This window comes from Mobula birostris, chromosome 2 (assembly GCF_030028105.1).
Source record: "Mobula birostris isolate sMobBir1 chromosome 2, sMobBir1.hap1, whole genome shotgun sequence".
NCBI lineage: Eukaryota > Metazoa > Chordata > Chondrichthyes > Myliobatiformes > Myliobatidae > Mobula > Mobula birostris.
The window spans coordinates 81,710,050-81,728,789 of record NC_092371.1 but is presented as its reverse complement, the minus strand read 5'-3'; the positions used below and the strand labels follow the sequence as shown (position 1 = coordinate 81,728,789).

General features: G+C 41.7%; 1 protein-coding gene across 3 annotated transcripts in view; it reads right to left on the bottom strand.

Moving 5' to 3' along the window:
• Positions 1–1,346: 1,346 nt before the first annotated feature.
• Positions 1,347–18,740, bottom strand: part of c2h20orf96 (chromosome 2 C20orf96 homolog) — a 32,948-nt gene continuing 15,554 nt past the window's right edge. For 2 of the 3 annotated variants that reach the window (XM_072277396.1, XM_072277387.1), the window contains exons 7-11: positions 16,850–17,007; positions 15,661–15,762; positions 12,062–12,148; positions 10,756–10,874; positions 1,347–1,531 (exon numbers count right to left, since the gene is read on the bottom strand). In XM_072277396.1, the coding sequence (XP_072133497.1) occupies positions 1,471–1,531; positions 10,756–10,874; positions 12,062–12,148; positions 15,661–15,762; positions 16,850–17,007 (527 nt within the window). In that variant the 3' untranslated portion in view covers positions 1,347–1,470. Of the gene's footprint in view, positions 1,532–10,755; positions 10,875–12,061; positions 12,149–15,660; positions 15,763–16,849; positions 17,008–17,689; positions 17,779–18,740 lie in introns of all 3 variants that reach the window. The other variant, XM_072277405.1, reaches the window with a different exon arrangement.

Genomic DNA, 18,740 nt, shown 5'->3' with positions numbered 1-18,740 from the left:
GGCGGCCACTTCCCCAGGATGCAATGCCGGCACCTGCTTTGTACTCAGAGGGGTCAGGTTGCAGTAAGGTTGGGGAATGGTACAACCAGAATCTCCCAAATGATCCACTGCTCGATCGTGCCCAGGCCTTGTCTCTGATTTCCCCATCTTAGAAAACTGGCACATTGCTTTAACTCCAGGTGCAGGAATGCTCTCCCACTCTCCATCCATTTCCAGTCCTTCATGCACATGTCGGGGCAACGCATCAGCATCCATGTTCCAGCTCCCGGCCGGTACTTCAGACTGAAATCATAGGCAGACAACGCTGCCAACCAACGATGGCCTGTGGCATCCAATTTCACCAGGGTCAGGATATAAGTCAATGAATTGTTGTCAGTCCTCACATCGACCTTGACACCATATAGATAATCACTTAATTTATCCACCACAGCTCATTTCAATGTCAGAAACTCTAATTTGTGTGTGGGGTAGTTTCACTCGGAGGGTGACTGACTCTGGCTGACAAAAGTGACAGGCTTCAACCCTGTGCCCTGATCCTGATGTAGAATGCCCCCAAGCCCTCTCGGCTGTTGTCTGTATGCAATACATATGGCAATTGGGGGTTTGCAAAACCATCACAGGTGTTTTCGTCAGCAGCACCTTCAGCGACTGAAAGGCCTCTTAACATTTCACATCCCATCTCGCTCCGAAGGGCTATGTCTTATGGACATGGACTCCAAGATCTCTCAGATCCTCCACACTGCCAAGAGTCTTACCATTTATATTATACTCTGTCTTCAAATATGACCTACCAAAATGAACCACTTCACACTTATCTGGGTTGAACTCCATCTGCCACTTCTTAGCCCAGTTCTGCATCTTATCAATGTCCCGCTGTAACCTCTGACAGCCCTCCAGACTATCCACAACACTCCCAACCTTTGTGTCACCAGCAAATATACTAACCCACCCTTCTACTTCTTCACCCAGGTCATTAATGAAAATCACTCAAAGGGTCCCAGAACAGATCCCTACGGAACACTGGTCTCCGGCCTCCATGCAGAATACGAACCATCTACAACCATCCTTTGTCTTCTGTGGTCAAGCCAATTTTGGATCCACAAAGCAAGGTAAGAGAATAAGAGAATGTACGTGTGACAAATAAAGATGATCTTTCTTTCTTTTCTTCAAATGTACAAGCCCTTAGTGAGAAAGTATTGCCAAGGAAGAACAGAGAGGAACAAAAGTGTGTAGTGAAGGGATTTATGTTAAATAGTGAAGGGATCCCTATTTTAAATACTTATTGCATGAACTGAAATTAAGACACACAGATTAGTTTACAAATAGGTTTTATTTGTTGTTTAGCCTTTATCAGAATCTCTGTACATTTTATACATCCAGATGATGCCAATTAGAAGTGTTTCATGTCATAAAGTCAGATAAACAAAAAGGCTATTTCTGTCTAGGTCATTTTCATCAGAAGGTCTGGCATTAAATAGGAAGACACTCTTCCCTTGGGATATCCAACACAATTTCTGTGTCTGGTGTGCACCTGTAAGGCAAAGGAAATGGGAGTTGTCATTATTACAGCAACACCACATCCATGACAATACCTTTCTTAACTATCTCAGGGAATACTGGGTGAACCAAATTCAAATTTCAAAGCAAATTTATCACCAAAGTGTGTACCATATACTACACTGAGATTCAATTTCTTGTAGGCATTTACAGGAAAAAAGAAATGTAATTTCTGACTGACAGGTTCAGGAGCTTGATTGGTTGTAGAGTAATAGCTGTTGCTGAACCTGGTGCCATGAAATGCAAGGCTTCTATGCCTCCTGCCCAATAGTAGTGGTGAGAAGAGAGCATGGTTGGGATGGTGGGGCTCTTTGATGACGGATGCTGCTTCCTTGTGGCAGCGCTCCCCCTGCTGCTCCTGGCATCTCCAAGCCTGAATGCTTGAAACCACACTGAGCAAAACACCTCTGAATTGTCTTACTGCTTATTTCTTGCCAACTATCAGTGACAAAAATCACTACTTTTTGAACACAAACACACACAATTCATACTATTTAAAAACTCTAAGCATGGTGCAGTGTTTAACAGCCATATTAGTGCATGTGACTGACACTAGTTAGAAACTTTGGTAACAATCTTCTGTCCCAATTAAGTGACAGTGTCCTAAATAAATGAAGGAGATCCCAGCTATTTTCTCGATTAATTTTTGTTCTTTAAGAGTTATCCCAAATAAGTGGCTGCCTCGGTTAACTGATGGCCCAATTAACCAGAATCCACTGCATTTTTTCTTTCCAATGTACTTTGTTCATAATCATCACAAAATTTCCCATCTAATCTCAGCTCATACTTCACTGCTAAGCAAAATGAACTGTAGAACATTGAAGAGTACTGTAGAATAAAGGAATCTGGGAATATAGATCCATGATTCCTAGAAAGTGGTATCACAGATAGATAGGGTCATAATGAGAGCTTTTGCCACGTTGGCCTTCATAAATCAAAGGATTGAGTACAGGAGTTGGGATGCTATGTTGAAGTTGTACAAGACATCTGTGAGACCAGATTTGGAGTTTTTGCAGTTCCGGTCACCTACCTACAGGAAAGGTATCAATATGATTGAAAGAAAGAGTGCAGAGAAAATTTACAAGGATGTTGTTGGGTCTTGAAGACCTGAGTTACAAGGAAAGACTGAATAGGTTTGGACTTTGTTCCCTGCAGTGTAGGAGAATGAGGGGAGACCGTAAAGAGGTGTATAGATAGGGCAAATGCAAGTGGCTTTTTCCTTTGAGTTTGGGTGAAACTAGAACTAGGGGGTCATAGTTTTAAGGTAAAAGATTAAATATTTAAGGGGAACTTCTTCATTCAGAGGGTGAAACAAGCTGCTGGCAAAACAGGTGAATGCAGGTTCAACCGCAATATTTAAGAGAGGTTTGGATAAGTACATGGATGAAAGGGGTACGGACCTCTTCCAGTGTACAATGTAACTTAGGGTGGGTGTGGATGGGAATAGGTAGAATAGTTCAGCATAGACTAGATGGGTTGAAGGGCCTTCTTCTGTGGTGTAGTGCTGCAAGATTCTAAAGGGTTCTCCACTTTGTATTGAATTGGCAGGGATTCTCCCCAGTGCTCTCGTCAACTCAACCAACTGTCCAATCTTGTCATTTAGTGTGTGAGTTGTGGGAGCTTGCTATGTTCAAATAGGCTGCCTTGAGTACTCCCATTTAAATATGAGCTACACTTCAAAAAGTTTGTGATAAACTTTGGAATGACTGGTGGTTGGATAAATGAAAGACTGTTTTGAATAATTAATGTCAACATGGACCGTGCTTAAATAAGGTGCAACATATTATTTTAATAAAATGTATGTAATTCTTATGACTAAACACCAAAAGAAGGCAGCAGAAGACTGGCTGTATTCTGTGACAGCTGCTATTTATATGCTATATTTAGTAGTAGGACTAAATTTAGCAGAAAATTGCAAGCACCGCACAATTTTCTTTTAGGCTCGAGCTTTCTTTATATGGGTTGTCTGTCAGCAAGCAGCAATAACCCAAAGCACACTTTAATCAGGTGTTGCCCTCACAACACACTAGAGAGACATATTACTCATTTCCTCTTTTTGTTGAGGTGTAGATGAATGTTGTGGGATGATTCAGTCTGAGTATGGCAGGTTGGTGCTTGTTGCAAAGAAGGACAGATATCCAGTGACAGGTTATATCCACCACTGACCTTAGAGCAAAAGTCAAGCACCCCTAACTCACTACACACACCAGCATCGTTAGATTTTCATTGTGTTTATACATGATTCAATGGATGTTTGCTTGGATGAACTCAACTCAAAAAAAAACACCAAGTAAAATAAGACTGAACTCCACCATGGACGGTGCCAAGCCCGGCTGTGAAAGGAGGAGGGTTGGACCTGGGGATAGCAGCATAACAGTTCCACAGGGATTAGATGGGCCAAAGGGCCTGTTTCTGTGCTGTGCCACCCTGTGGCTCTGTGACATGGGAATATCGTGGAAAATAGTTTTGAAGCAGATCAGTCAAAATGAATAGTCAAGTAGCCTTGAAGGTCTAAATGACTTATTCATGCTCCTAGTTCTTAATCTTAATCAGCACTCAAACATTCACTCCCTTCATATTCACTACTGAATGGATCATTTCCAAAATGCACTGCATTAATTCGACTAGTGAAAATATCCCCCTCACCTAATAATTATCACTGGTAAAGGAAATAAGGGTTTGCACCGAACATTACCTCCAAGTCTTGTACTTCTCCAACACGGTACATGAATTAACTGCTGAATTACTGGTGGGTGAAAACTCAAGAACTCCTTACCTATTAACACCTGTGCTTTACAACTAGATCACACAAAATGCTGCTGTTCAGACTCAACAACAGAGGAATAGCAATATGTGGTAGCATCACCACTACTGGTTACATCATGATTAAACCATTTGTTTGTTATGTGCCATTCCTCCCTCGAACACCTGGAGAATAAAGACGCATACGTAAGGCTCCTTTTCATTGACTACAGCTCTGCCTTTAATACCATCATTCCAAATAAACTGATTCCTAAGCTCCGGAACCTGGGCCTTAGCACTCAGATCTGCAGCTGGATCTTCAACTTCCTCACAGACAGGACCCAGGTTGTAAAAATAGGGGACAAGCTCTCCTCTACAATCACTCTGAGCACCGGTGCCCCACAAGGCTGTGTACTCAGCCCCCTGCTGTACTCACTGTACACCCATGATTGTGTAGCCAAGTTTCCATCAAACTCAATATATAGGTTTGCTGATGACACAACAATTGTAGGCCGTATCTCGGGTAGTGATGAGTTTGAGTACCGAGAGGAAATTAAGAACCTGGTGGCATGGTGCGAAGACAATAAACTATCCCTCAATGCCAGCAAGACGAAGGAATTGGTTGTTGACTTCAGAAGGAGTAGCGGACCGCACGACCCAATTTACAGCGGTGGTGCGCAAGTGGAACAGGTCAAAAGCTTTAAGTTCCTCGGGGTCAATATCACAAATGACCTGACTTGGTCCAACCAAGCAGAGTTCACTGCCAAGAAGGCCCAACAGCGCCTTTACTTCCTGAGAAAACTAAAGAAATTTGGCCTGTCCCCTAAAATCCTCACTAATTTTTATAGATGCACTGTAGAAAGCATTCTTCTAGGGTGCATCACAACCTGGTATGGAAGTTGTCCTGTCCAAGACCGAAAGAAGCTGCAGAAGATCGTGAACACGGCGCAACACATCACACAAACCAATCTTTTGTCCGTAGACTCACTTTACACCGCACACTGTCGGAGCAGTGCTGCCAGGATAATCAAGGACACGATCCACCCAGCCAACACACTTTTCGTCCCTCTTCCCTCCGGGAGAAGGCTCAGGAGCTTGAAGACTCATACGGCCAGATTTGGGAACAGCTTCTTTCCAACTGTGATAAGACTGCTGAACGGATCCTCACCCGGATCTGGGCCGTACCCTCCAAATATCCGGACCTTCCCAGTTTTCTATTTTCTATTTATGATTTATAATTTAATTTTTTAATATTTACTAATTTTAACTATTTTTAATATTTATAATATTTAATGTTTGTAATCCAGGGAGTGTGAAGCGCAGAATCAAATATCGCTGTGATGATTGTACGTTCTAGTACCAATTGCTTGGCAACAATAAAGTATAAAGTATGTCATATGACATAGGCAATCATTGTCTTTCAATGACCATGATTGTTCTTGGCAAATTTTTCTACAGAAGTGGTTTGCCTTTGCCTTCTTCTGGACAGTGTCTTTACAAGACAGGTGACCTCAGCTATTATCAATACTCTTCAGAGATTGTCTGCCTGGCATCAATGGTCGCACAACCTGGACTTGTGATATGTCCCGGCTGCTCATACGGCCATCCACCACCTACTCCCATAGCTTCATGCAACCCTGATTGGGGGGCTAAGCACGTGCTACACCTTGCCCAAGAGTGATCTGCAGGCCAGTGGAGAGAAGGTGTGCCTTGCATCTCCTTTGGTAGAGATGTACCTCCATTCCGCCATGCAATAAGATTAAGTAAAAGGCCAAATTTAGAACATTGTGTGCAGTTCTGATCATCTACCTACAAGAAAGAAATCAATTATCTTAAAAGATTGTATATAATTTACAAAGATGTTGAGGGGGCTTGAGCCCTTCAGTTCTAGGGGAAGGGTGAATAAGTTTAATTTTATTCCCTGGAGCATAGGTTAATGAGAAGGTATACAAAATGATGAGGGGAATAGATGATGTGAATGGAAGCGGGCCCTTTTCCCTCAGAATGGGTGAAACGAGAACTAGAGGTCATAGGGTAAGGGTGAAGGGTAAAATATTTAAGAGGAACTTGAGAGGGACTTCTTCACTCAGAGAGTAGTGAGAGTGTGGTAGTGAGTCAGTTGTGGGTCAACTGCAACATTTAAGAGAAGTTTCGATAAGTACATTGGATATGAGGGATATGGAGGACTATAATGCAGTTGCAGGTCAATGGGACTAGGCAGAGTAACAGGAAAGCATAGACTTGATGGGCCAAAGAGCCTGTTTATGTGCTGTGCAGTATGACTCTTCTTTGGTAATGTATCGTCCCTGTTGTATAGAAGAGACGATAGAGAATTGGACATACCATATTGTTGCATAAACATGTATTACAGAATCAGACATCAACTTTATTCACCTTACACATATATTAAGAATTTGCTGTGGTGTGTTGGTCAGGGCGTGACATGCAGCAAGAACCAACAATAATATTCAACAATTATTAAAAAATATATAAAAAATAAGAGGTTAAAGTACGGATAACACTTTTTAGGGTAAAGTACAGAATAACTTCAAGGAAGGGAAATGGTGAGGGACAGAGGTGTAGGTCTGAATGGTCCCCTGCACCTCGTACCTCACTACCATTCAGGGCCCTAAACAGTCCTTCCAGGTGAGGCAACACTTCACCTGTGAGTCTGTTGGGGTCATTTACTGTGTTTGCTGCTCCCAGTGTGGCCTCCTGTATGTCGGTGAAACCCAACATAGGCTAGGAGATCGCTTCACCGAGCATCTACACTCTGTTCGCCAAAACAAGTGGGATCTCCCAATGGCTGCTCATTTTAATTCCACTTCCCATTCCCATTCAGATATGTCTATCCATGGCCTCCTCCACTGTTGTGATGAGGCCACACTTAGGTTGGAGGAACAACTCCTTATATTTCCTTTGGGTAGCCTCCAATCTGATGGCATGAACATAGATTTCCCAAACTTACGGTAATGCACCTCACAACCCCTTCCCCCTTCACCATTTCCCATCTCACCTTATCTCCTTGCCCGTCCATCGCCTCCCTCTGATGCTCCTCGTCCCTTTTTCTTTCTTCCATAGCCTTCTGTCTCTTTCACCAATCAACTTCCCAGCTCTTTCCTTCATCCCTCCCCCTCCAAGTTTCACCTATCACCTGCTGTTTCTCTCTCCGCGCCGCACCCCCCCCCCCCAAATCTACTCCTCAGCTTTTCCTACAGTCCTGCCAAAGGGTTTTGGCCCAAAACGTCAACTGTACTTTTTTTTTCCATAGATGCTTGGCCTGCTGAGTTCCTCTAGCATTTTGTGTGTGTTGAGTGGAGAACCCTCAGTCTGCTTTGAGACTTTTGTGTCAAATGCACGTCTTCAAATCCAACTGCCCTATGATTGGTGTCCATGCCTTTAGCTACCTATGCATTAAAGTCAAACTCCCTCCATAAATCTGTCTCTCTTTTCCAAGATTTCTCTGTTCCTCATACCCCATCTTGTCTGGTATAACATTTTGTTAAGGAAACTTTACGATGGAAATAACTGCTACACAAATGCAATCTGAAGGGTGTTACAGAATCCAGTTAATTGTAATTTATTTAGAGATACAGTGAGGAACAGGCTCTTCCGGTCCAAAGAGCCATGCTGCCCAGCAAACCACCTATTTAACTCCTAGCCTAATCACAGGGACCCAGCTGGTGGCATAGTGGCATCAGCGTCAGACTTCGGGACAAAAGGTCCCGGGTTTGAATCTAGCCAGCCGGCTCCCCGCACGCTTTCCATCCGTGTTGGGTTACGAGCTGATGATCTCTTTGGAAACTCACCCGGCAGAAGGCAACGGCAAACCACTGCTGTAACTTGCCTCGTACGTGAATCCTCACTACGTCAGAAAGACGTGGAGGGGAATCATCTGCTAACCAGAGAAACTCCGGATGCAATATACCTTTCCTTTTCTAATCACAGGACAATTTACAACGATTGATTAACCAACTGACTTGTATGTTTTTGGAATGTGGGAGGAAACCAGAGCACCTGGAGGAAACTCACGCGGTCATGGAAAGACGGTACAACATCTTTACAGATGGATTGGAATTATTTAACTGGTGATCATAGAGTTATTGATCTTTATAAGGATCTTGTTTATAGATCCCACAGCTGCAACCTTTCCTGATGCCCATGGGGTGGGGGGGGGCGGGGTGTTGGTGTCCTTCTCTTATTGGCAATTAGATTACCAATAGTCTGTCCTGGTCCAACCACATTGATGCTACGACCAAGAACGCTCACTAATGCCTCTACTTCATCAGCAGGCTAAAGAAATTTTGCCACTAAAGCCTCCCTCAGCTCTCGCTGATTTTTTTTTGATGCACTATAGAAAGCATTCTGTCTGGATGCATCACAGCTTCGTGTGGCATCTGTTCTGCATGTGACTGCAAGAAACTGCAGAGAGCTGTGGACAAAGCTAAGCACATCACAGCAAACAGCCTACACTTCCTGTTGCCCCATTAAGGCAACCAGCATAATCAAAGACCCTGCCCACTCTGCAAAATCTCTCTTTCTCCACCCTCTCATTGGGCAGAAGATACAAAGGCCTGAAAGCACATACCACCAGGCTCAAGGTCAGCTTCTATCCCACTGTTATCAGATCTCTTTAATGATAAGATGAGCTTTGGGCCTCACAATGTACCTTGGTATGATCTTGAATTTTATTATTTACCATAAAATGGTAAACGATAAAAATTTTCACCATATAAGTGCACTGCACTCTTTCAGTAGCTTTTCCACTTTGTTCTGCATTATTGTTTACTTTATTCTAGCTCAATGCACTGTGTAATTTGATCCGTATAAAGAGTGTGCAAGATAAGCTTTTCACTGTATGTTGGTACATTTGACAACAATAGAACGGTATACCCAAACCCCTCCATTCAACTCCAAATGTACTAGCCAGCCCTAGGTCAGAGACTGATTGGAGTAGCCCTGGCTTAGCTCTGGCTGAACTCTACAAGCTTGACAAGCAGATGGGGGTTTCCCCTAGTTTCTGTGAGGCAGCATCAGACCAGGCACAAGTGCTGAAGTATCAGGGAAGCTTGAGAATATTTTCCCTATTTTATAATTATGTTCTGTACTTTCATCTGCTTTATGCTGTACGGGAGGGTTCAATTCAGTACCCTAATAACACTCCTGGGTGACGGAGTGGAGGTACACCTCAACCAAAGGAGGCCCTCCACTAGCCTGCAGGTTATCCTTGGGCAAGGTGTAGCACCTGCTTACCAACACCACAATCAAGGTTACATGAAGCCATAGGAACAGCTGGTCACATGAGAAGCTGGTGTACATCACAAGTCCTAGTTTTTCTACACTTTCTGCTTGTTCTTTTTGTCACAAAAACAGTTAAGAATCTGTGACATGCAGTTCGGAATGGGATCAAATGACCTAGCGCTCTGGAGAGCTGCCTCGAGGTGAAGATCAGAGATGGGGTCCTGAAAAGGACCGAGAACATGAGCTGACTTGTGGAAAAGACCAGAGGCGGGGTCATGAACGACTCCATTTCCAAGAGTCGAGGAAGATTGAAGCTTTGAGGTGAATGGAGGGAGTCAGGGATCACTCTCAACTGAGGCCATCAGCCAGTCTGCAGCCAGGTCGTTGGTGGTCGTATCCGTCGTGGTGGTCGCTCTTCACAGAAGGACTGAGTTTGTGTGATTGTATGCTGAGGGAAAGACGTTTTCAACATTCTGAGATTGATGTGATTATTGGACTGTACTTTATATTGGTCTCCTTCAGTTGTTCGGTGTTTTCTACCTTGTGGTCAACTGGCAGGAGGGTGACCTGTTCATTTTTTTGTATGGGAGGGTAAGGGGTTTCAACACTATTGTTGCTGTTCTCTTCTGCCAATGAGTGGGTCAGGCTTTTGATGCTATTGTCGCTGTTTCTCTCTGCGGGGGAGGTGGTTGGAGATTTGATGCTATTGTTGCTGATTTTCAGCGGGGGGGGTGATAGGGAATTTGATGCTATTGGCGCCGTTTTTTTCTGCAAGGGAAGGTTGGGGGTGGGGAGGGTTGGGGTGTGCAAGTTTTGTTTCTTTTTCGTGCGTGGGGAAGGGGGAGTTGACGTCTTTTCTTTCAACACACCCATGTTCTTTCTGTATTTCTTGGCTATTTGGAAAAGATGAATATCAGAGTTTTGTACATGCGTACTTTGACAATAAAATGAACCTTTGAACCCTTTAGTTATGCGACCTCTGATGCCAGGCAGACAACCTCTGAAGAGTATTGATAACGGCTGGGGTCACCTGTCTTGTAAAGACACTGCCCAGAAGACAATGGCAAACCACTTCTGTAGAATAATCTGCCAGGAACAATCATGGTCATAGAAAGACCATGATCGCCCATGTCATATGGCACAACACATACAAAACAAACGGATAACTCTCCTGTATAATTTACATTCAAACTCCCATCCAGTAAAGATACATACTTTGGCTGATTTTGGAAAACATCTGTGAAGATTTCCTCTCTGCCATCCTTTCTTGATTTCAGTAGGTGTAACAGATTCCGCTGTAGGTCCAAATTATTCTTTTCCATATTTTTATTCAGCTGCACATTAAAGAACATTACAACCTTAAAACTGGTTTAAATGGTCTTATGCTCTTAAATATAAAGACAATTCAATACAAGCTCAATCCACCTAAAAACAGCAAATCTGAAGTCATGTCCTGCAAAAAAAAAAAAAGCTGCACTCAATGTTTTAGGGACATTTTCCCCCACTCCCCACATCAGATTTCAGAACAGTCCATGAACACAACCTCCCTTTTTGCAATTCTAATTTACTTTTATATTTCTTATTGTAACTTATAGTAATGTTTTAATATATTGCACCGTACTACTGCTGCAAAACAACAAATATCATGACATATCAGTGATAATACATCTGATTCTGATTCTAAAGATGGTCAGCCTGTACCTGAATCATAGCTCCACACCCTTGACTGTACTCAGGCAATTTTTTGTGCTTTGCCCCTCAATTACACTTAGAGACTGAATTCATCACCAATACTCTCATCATTTCAATGTCTGGACAGAAAATTGATTTAATGATCCTTACCTTTGCTTTCAATTCTCTCTCTCATGGCTTTGCCATCAACCCAACTTCATTCACCTCAACTCTGAATTGCTCCAACAACATATGGATTCATCATATGGACTCATATGAACTCTTCATCTCATTTTCTCAATATTTATTACTTATTTTGTTTGTTTTTTGTTCCTTTCGTGTGTGTGTATACACATACACACATATAGATGTACACATACGTGGGTGTGTATAATATATACACACACACATTTTATTACATATATTTTTTAAATAGTCAAATTAAATACATAGTGCAAAAACAGAAATAAAAAAGTAGTCAGATAGTGTTAATGGGTTCAATGCCCATTCAGATATTGGATGGCAGAGGGGAAGAAGCTACTCCTGAATCGTTGATTCATATATGTACTTTGAGAACAAATTTACTTTGAACTTTGAACTCAGTGAAATCTTGAATCGTCCAACCTGATCTGCGCATCATGCTTTGTTTAGTGGGCATTTCTGTAGCACACAGATGGCATTGAATAGAACAGTCCCCAAAGCACATCTGTGTTGCACGGTGTTGCCATCTTTGTCCCTTCTAGTGGATGGAGGTAGATCATACTAATGCAGTAAAGTCAGAACCGGTCCCATTCATATGCATTTTCACAGTACAGAGGTTATTCAAGTATTACAGTCCCACAGCACCTACCTCAATGTGAATTTCTATTTCCTTCTTCATCAACGCATTGTGAAGCATTACCTCTTGAAATCCCGAAGGCAGGAAATTGATTTGCTTCTGTTATTATAAAGCAATAAATATTAAAAACATATTCACTAATTGCCAACGTTACAAAACTGCACTATGGCTGAAGTTAAGATGGACTGTTGTAATGGTGATATCACATCACTGGGAGACTTGGTTACTAATGCAGAGAATGTTTGCTCAAATCCCAAAGTACTGACTTGAGGATTAAAGCTCTTTATAACAGAGATAAATGAGAATGAGAAAGCAGGCAGGATGAGGCCCAAGTAGTCAGACAGTCATTAATAAAAAAACTTGAACTGATTCCCTGATGTCCATGAGAAAAAAAAAGAAACTTCTGTTCTTATCCACCTTAGTCAATAACTGGCTCAAATTTCATATTGGTTCAGTTGACTCTCAACCGGACCACACACAATGTCAAATTCCACATAATATTCCTTTAAAGAGGTCGTGTTTTACTTCATAAAGTTAGTTGTATATAAAAAAATTCTTTGGTCATTAAAACCTTTGCACAGCTATTCAGGGTGATGGAGAATGAAAAATGGGCATTGCCCGTGGTAACAGTGTCCACATTGATGCAGCTATAAAGAAGGCAATACGGCGGCTATACTTCATTAGGAGTTTAAGATTTGGAATATCACCTAAAACAATCCAAAATTTCTATAGATGTACCGTGGAGAGCATTCTGACTGGCTGGATCACTGTCGAGTAACTATGGGCTACTGCACAGGATTGAAATAAGTTGCAGAGTTATAAAATTAGTCAGCTCCATCATGGGCACTAGCCTACGTAGTATCAAAGACATCTTCTAGGGGATTGCCTTAGGAAGGTGACATCCATCATTAAGGACCCGCCCCCCCCCCCCCACCCAGGACATGCGCTCTTCTCAATGTTACCAACAGGAAGGAGGTTCAGAAACTTGAAGGCACACACTCAGCAACTTAAGAACAGCTTCTTTTCCTCTGCCATCTGATTTCTGAATGGACATTGAAACCAAGAACACTACCTCACTATTCACATACTGCAATCCACAGATCTTTTTCCCCTATATTATCAAATATTGCATTGTACTGCTGCCGCAAAGTTAACAAATTTCACAATATATGCCGGTGATATTAAACCTAACTCTGAAAAATGTAAACTTTTATGGCGTTGGAGCAGGTTAAAAGGTCGGTACAACATCATGGGTAGAAGGGCCTGTACTGGGCTGGACTGTTCTACGTTCCACGTAATTGAATTTGAAACACCACTGACATCTAGTGGCAGTTAATCCAAACTGGATCCTTTAAATACAAATTTGACAATAGAAAACTGGCAGCTCAATTTGAGCATCATAACTCTGCTCAAGAACGAAGACAATTTCATACACCACAGCACTAAGAAAGTCTGTTGGAAGGAAAGAGCAATTAACTTGTGGAGGTGGCTCTTGGGATTTGGTGGAAAACAAAAATCTTAAAAAGGAACAAAAACCAGTTAAGTTGGATGCTGGAAACCTGAACAGCAAAAGAGAAAATACCAGAAGTGCTCAGTAGGTCTGACACCATCTGTGGAGAAAGTATGTTAAAGATTTGGATTAATAGTTTTTCTTTGAACTGGCAAAACGTAATGAAGTACAGGCAAAACAGAATGGGCAGGGCCAAAAAAAAGGGGAGGTTTGTGCTAGGACAGAATTCAAGAGGGATTAGATAACAAAAGATTCTGCTGAATGTTAGAAAACCAAAGCACACACACAAAATGCTGGAGGAACTCAGCAGGTCAGTCAGCATCTATGGAAGTGAACAAATAGTGGACATTTGGTGCCGAGACCCTTCTTAAGGTCTAGGAAGGAAGGGGAAAATGCCAGAATAAGAAGGTGGGGTGGGGGGAGAGGAAGGAGGGTAGCTTGAATGTCTTAGATGAAGCCGGGCAGGTGTGAAAGGTAAAGGGCATGAGGGGAAGTAATTGATAGGAGAGAAGGAAAGGAGAGGCACCAGGGGGAGGTGATAGGCAGGTGGAAAGAGGTAGGACACCAGCGTGGGGAATAGAAAGGTGGGGGGTAATTTTTTTTATGGGAAGGAGAAATTGATATTTATGCCATCAGGTTAGAGGCTATCCAGACAAAATATGAAGTGATGTTCCTCTGCCCTGAGGTACCAAAAGGGTTGATAATGTAAATGAAGTTATTAATGGTACAAATAAGGAAACACAACTTGTAAAAATAAATTTGCAAAATCACCACGTGAAGCTGTTAGATTCAATTTAAGATCCAGTTAAGGTGTTATGCCTTGAACTTCTTTGGAAAGATGCAAGAGGGTAGGATGGGAAAGGGTGAAGGAGTAGCCAGAAAGAGAACCCACGTGGCACTGTAAATTTAGAATCACATTTGTAAACTGAATTTACGCATTTTAGAAACCAGTTACCCAATCTGACTTCAGTATCCTCAGTGTTGAGGAGGTTACAACGTGATACGACAACACATCATACTAAATTGAAGAAACTACAAGTACAGTACTATGTAAGGTTGTTAGGCACACATATATAGCTAGGGTGCCTAAGACTTTTGCACGGTATTCTAGTAATTTTATGCATTGCACTGTACAGCTGCTGCAAAAAACAAATTTCATGACAATGGGAGGAGGAGGAGGAATCTGGTAGGGGAAGAGGGTGGCCCATGGGAGAAAGGGAAGGTGGACAGACACCAGAGGGAGGAGATGGGCAGCTGAGAAGAATAGAAGTAGTAAGAAGGGAGCCAGAGTGGGGAATGGAAGAAGAGAGACCACCATCAAGGACATATATATAGAAAAGTGCTGGAAAAGGGGCCAGTAACATCATGAAGGATCCCACCCACCCTACTCATGGACTGTTGGTCCCATTCCCATCAGGGAGGAGGTTACACTGCATACATGCTAGGACCACTGACTTAAAAAAGTTACTTTCCCAAGCAGTAAAATTGATCAACAGCTCCACCCAGGAACTTCACCACTACTTTATTATTTCTCATTAGTCACCAAATATGCCGCCTAAATTAACTTTCTGGACATATAATCAATTTATGCATACAAGTTAATTTATGTATTTATATTTGTGTGTTTTTTTGTATTATTATTGTGTTTGTTACCTTTTGTGTTTTCCTTGTGCTGTATTGGATCTGGAGTAACAATTATTTTGATCTCCTTAAACTTGTGTACAAGAAATGACATTAAACAATGTTAAGTCTTAAAGAGAGAAGGAGGAAGGGGAAACAATTGTTTTCTGTTATTTTATTCACTGATCCTTGGTCTGAACAGTGCATTTCATTTTTTTATGGGAAGGGTTATTTGTTGTTGTTCCTCTCCATCAGAAAGCAACCTTGCCATTTCTTTAGCATTTGTCTGTGTTTTTTTAAAAACGAGACCAAGTTGCCAGCTTGAAGCGCAACCCAATACAGATAGAAAGCGTGCAAGGAGGCGACTGAATTTGAACCCGGGGCCAGTTGCCCTGAAGTACAATACAGATGCTACTACACCACCGGCCAGCATATGGTGGGGGTTGTGGGAAGATATCCAGAGTTATTATTAGTTACTAACCTTAGCGATTTTATGAAATACCTCCTGCTCCTTCTCTTTGAGCGTATTTTCCATTCTTCTCTTATGTGCCAGTGTAATTTCCTCCACATCCACCAGTTCATCCTGTTTGATAATCGAAGAAGCATTATGCTTTTAAGACACCAATAGGGATGCCAATGTGAAGACCAGTATTTATTGTCTATCATTAATTTTCCTTGATCACTTCAAAGAATAAATCCCCCATGGTGCCATGCCAGACTAGATTTGGGCAGCAGACTTCCTACAGCACACCGAATGTAAATAAACCAGGTGTTGTACATCATCAGCATTATTGATAACACATTCTTCAGAAAAAAGTTTCAAGTTCTAAAAGTCTTGGATGCCTCCAGTCAAGATGGCGCTGAGCTGTGGTCTCCATTGAGGTTGAGGCTCAGATTTAGTTGTTTTTTGTTGAGATGGCTTTGGTGACAGAGAGGGGAATGGTTTGCATAGCAGCCTGGGAAAATGTAGCTTGAAACAAATTTCTATGCACAACAGTCCACAATAGCTTACTGCTTACAATAGCTCTAATCTTTCATCAATTGCTTCAAATCTTGATTTTCTGGTTACCAGTTCTCCTGCAAGAGTCGATTATCCATTGTTTACGCTATAGAGGTTTCTTATTTTGAGCATCTTTTAAATCTCTCCTTTAGGAAGTGCATATATACTTAGCGACCACTTGATTAGGAACACCTGTACACCTGCTTGTTAATGCAAATATCTCATCAGCCAATCATGTGGCAGCAATTCAGTGCAAAAAAGCATGCAGACATGGTCAAGAGGTTCAGTGGTTGTTTAGACCAAATATCAGAATGGTGGAGCAATGTGATCTCTAACTTTGACAGTGGAATGATTGTTGGCATCAGAAAGGGTAATTTGAGTATCACAGAAACTGATCTCTTGGGATTTTCACGCACAATCATCTCTACAATTTACAAAGGATTGTGTGAAAAACAAAAGACATCCAGTGAGCAGCAATTCCATGGGCAAAAATGCCTTGTTAATGGGAGAGGTCTGAGGAGAATGGCCAGATTGGTGCAAGCTGACAGGAAGACAACAGTAACTCAAATAACCATGTGTTACAACAGTGGTGTGCAGAAGACCACGGACGTAAACTCAGTGACCACTTTATTAGATACAGGAGGTAAAGGTTGCAGGAATGACAACCTACTTGATGTTTTTGTGTGAGCTGCTTGATCTCTTTCTCCAGCTGTGTTATTTTCAAAGCAAATATCAGGAGCTCTTTGTCTCTGAATTCTTTCAACATATGAAGTTCAGCTTGTGCATTCCGAATCCTTGTGTTAACTTCTTCAACTTGAGAATACAACTCTTTGAAAATAAAGAGATCACAATTGATTTGCTAGTGTAGGTTTTGCAATGTTAACTTATCCATGTTGTTTTAAAAATAATTTTCATTCATGGAACGTAGATGTCAGTAGCACCCTCATTGTCTTGGAGCTATGGAAGCGGTTTAGAGTCAATCACATTGGTGTGTGTGGAGTCATAGATGGAAGGAAGAATGGTAGGCTAGGACACTGGCTTCTCTAGCATTGAGGCCATTTTCAAAAGGTAACACCTCAGAAAGCTGGTATCAATCATTAAGGACCCCAATCACAAAGGACGAGATCTCTCCTTATTACTTGAATGAAAAAGCCTACAAAAAGTAGTGGATACAGTCCAGTCCATCACCAGTAAAGAACCCCACCATTGAGCATATCTATGCAGAGCACTGGTGCAGGGATGAGCTCACTTTCAAAGACTCTATAGCCCACATTCTTGATATTTATTGCTTACTTATTTATTTTCTCTTTTTATATTTGCACAGTTTGTTGCCTTTTGCTGCTTGGTTGCTTGCCTGTCTTTGCTGTGCGCAGTTTTTCATTGATTCTATTGTGCTTCTTTGTAGTTACTATGAATGCCGACAAGAAAATGAATCTCGGGGTAGTATATGATGACATACATGTACTTTGAACCAAAGGGCAGGTACAGGAGCCTGAAGACACATACTCACATGTTTAGGAACAGCTTCTTCTCCTCTGCCATCAGATCTCTGAATGTACAATGAACCCATGTCCGCAGGGTGACTGATAAGTTCGTGGCCTAAGGTTGAAGGAGATGAGTTATTAACTTCAAACTTTCTGCATAATCACTCAAAGAGTTGAACTGCACTGGCATGTAACGAAACCCTAGGCCACGAACTTATCAATTACCCCTGCTGTGGACCACTTTCTGGAGGTCCAAGAAGGGATCCTTATGCTCCACGACCACTGGACTAAGTGTGTAAATGTAGGAGGGGACTATGTTGAAAAATAAATGTGCTTGTTTTTTTAAAAATTGACTCCGTCTACCTTAGGCCATGAACTTATCAATCACCCCTCGTATTCTACCTTACTATTTTTGCTCCCTTTTTTGCACAATATAGTTTATTTTTTTTTAAATATTTTTATTGTAATTTATAGTTTTTTAAAAAAGTATTGCACTGTACTCCTTCTGCAAAACAAAGTTCATGACATACTTTATGTCAGTGATATTAAACCTGATTCTGATTTGGCCACTTAACAACATTAGTGAACCAGATGGGTATTTATACCAGTTTTGTGGTTACTATGGTTACCAAACTTAAGATTTACCTTGGCATGCAAGAAATACAGTTCTGTAAACTATTATGTCAGGTTCTTTGAAGAATCTGGGAGTCTACCCATTATGCATTGATACAACTTGATTGCAACATTAAAAAAAAAACAAAATAGTTTTCTTTAGATCAGGGGTTCCCAACCTGGGGTCTAGGGACTCCCTCGTTAATGGTAAGGCTCGATGGCATAAAAAAGGTTGAGAAACGCTGCTCTAGATAAACTTTCCAAGAATCTCGAAATGCAAAAGTTGTTAAATGTTTATTACCTCCAGGTTTTAAATAATATGCTACTGTTGCGGGGATTCAAAGTTATCACTTAGTAATTCATCCCTGGATCCCTGGTTGTTATTGCCAAACACATTGAATAGCTGTAACTGCCATTAAAATTAATGGAGCAGATTTCTGAGCCACAATGAATACACACAAGTTT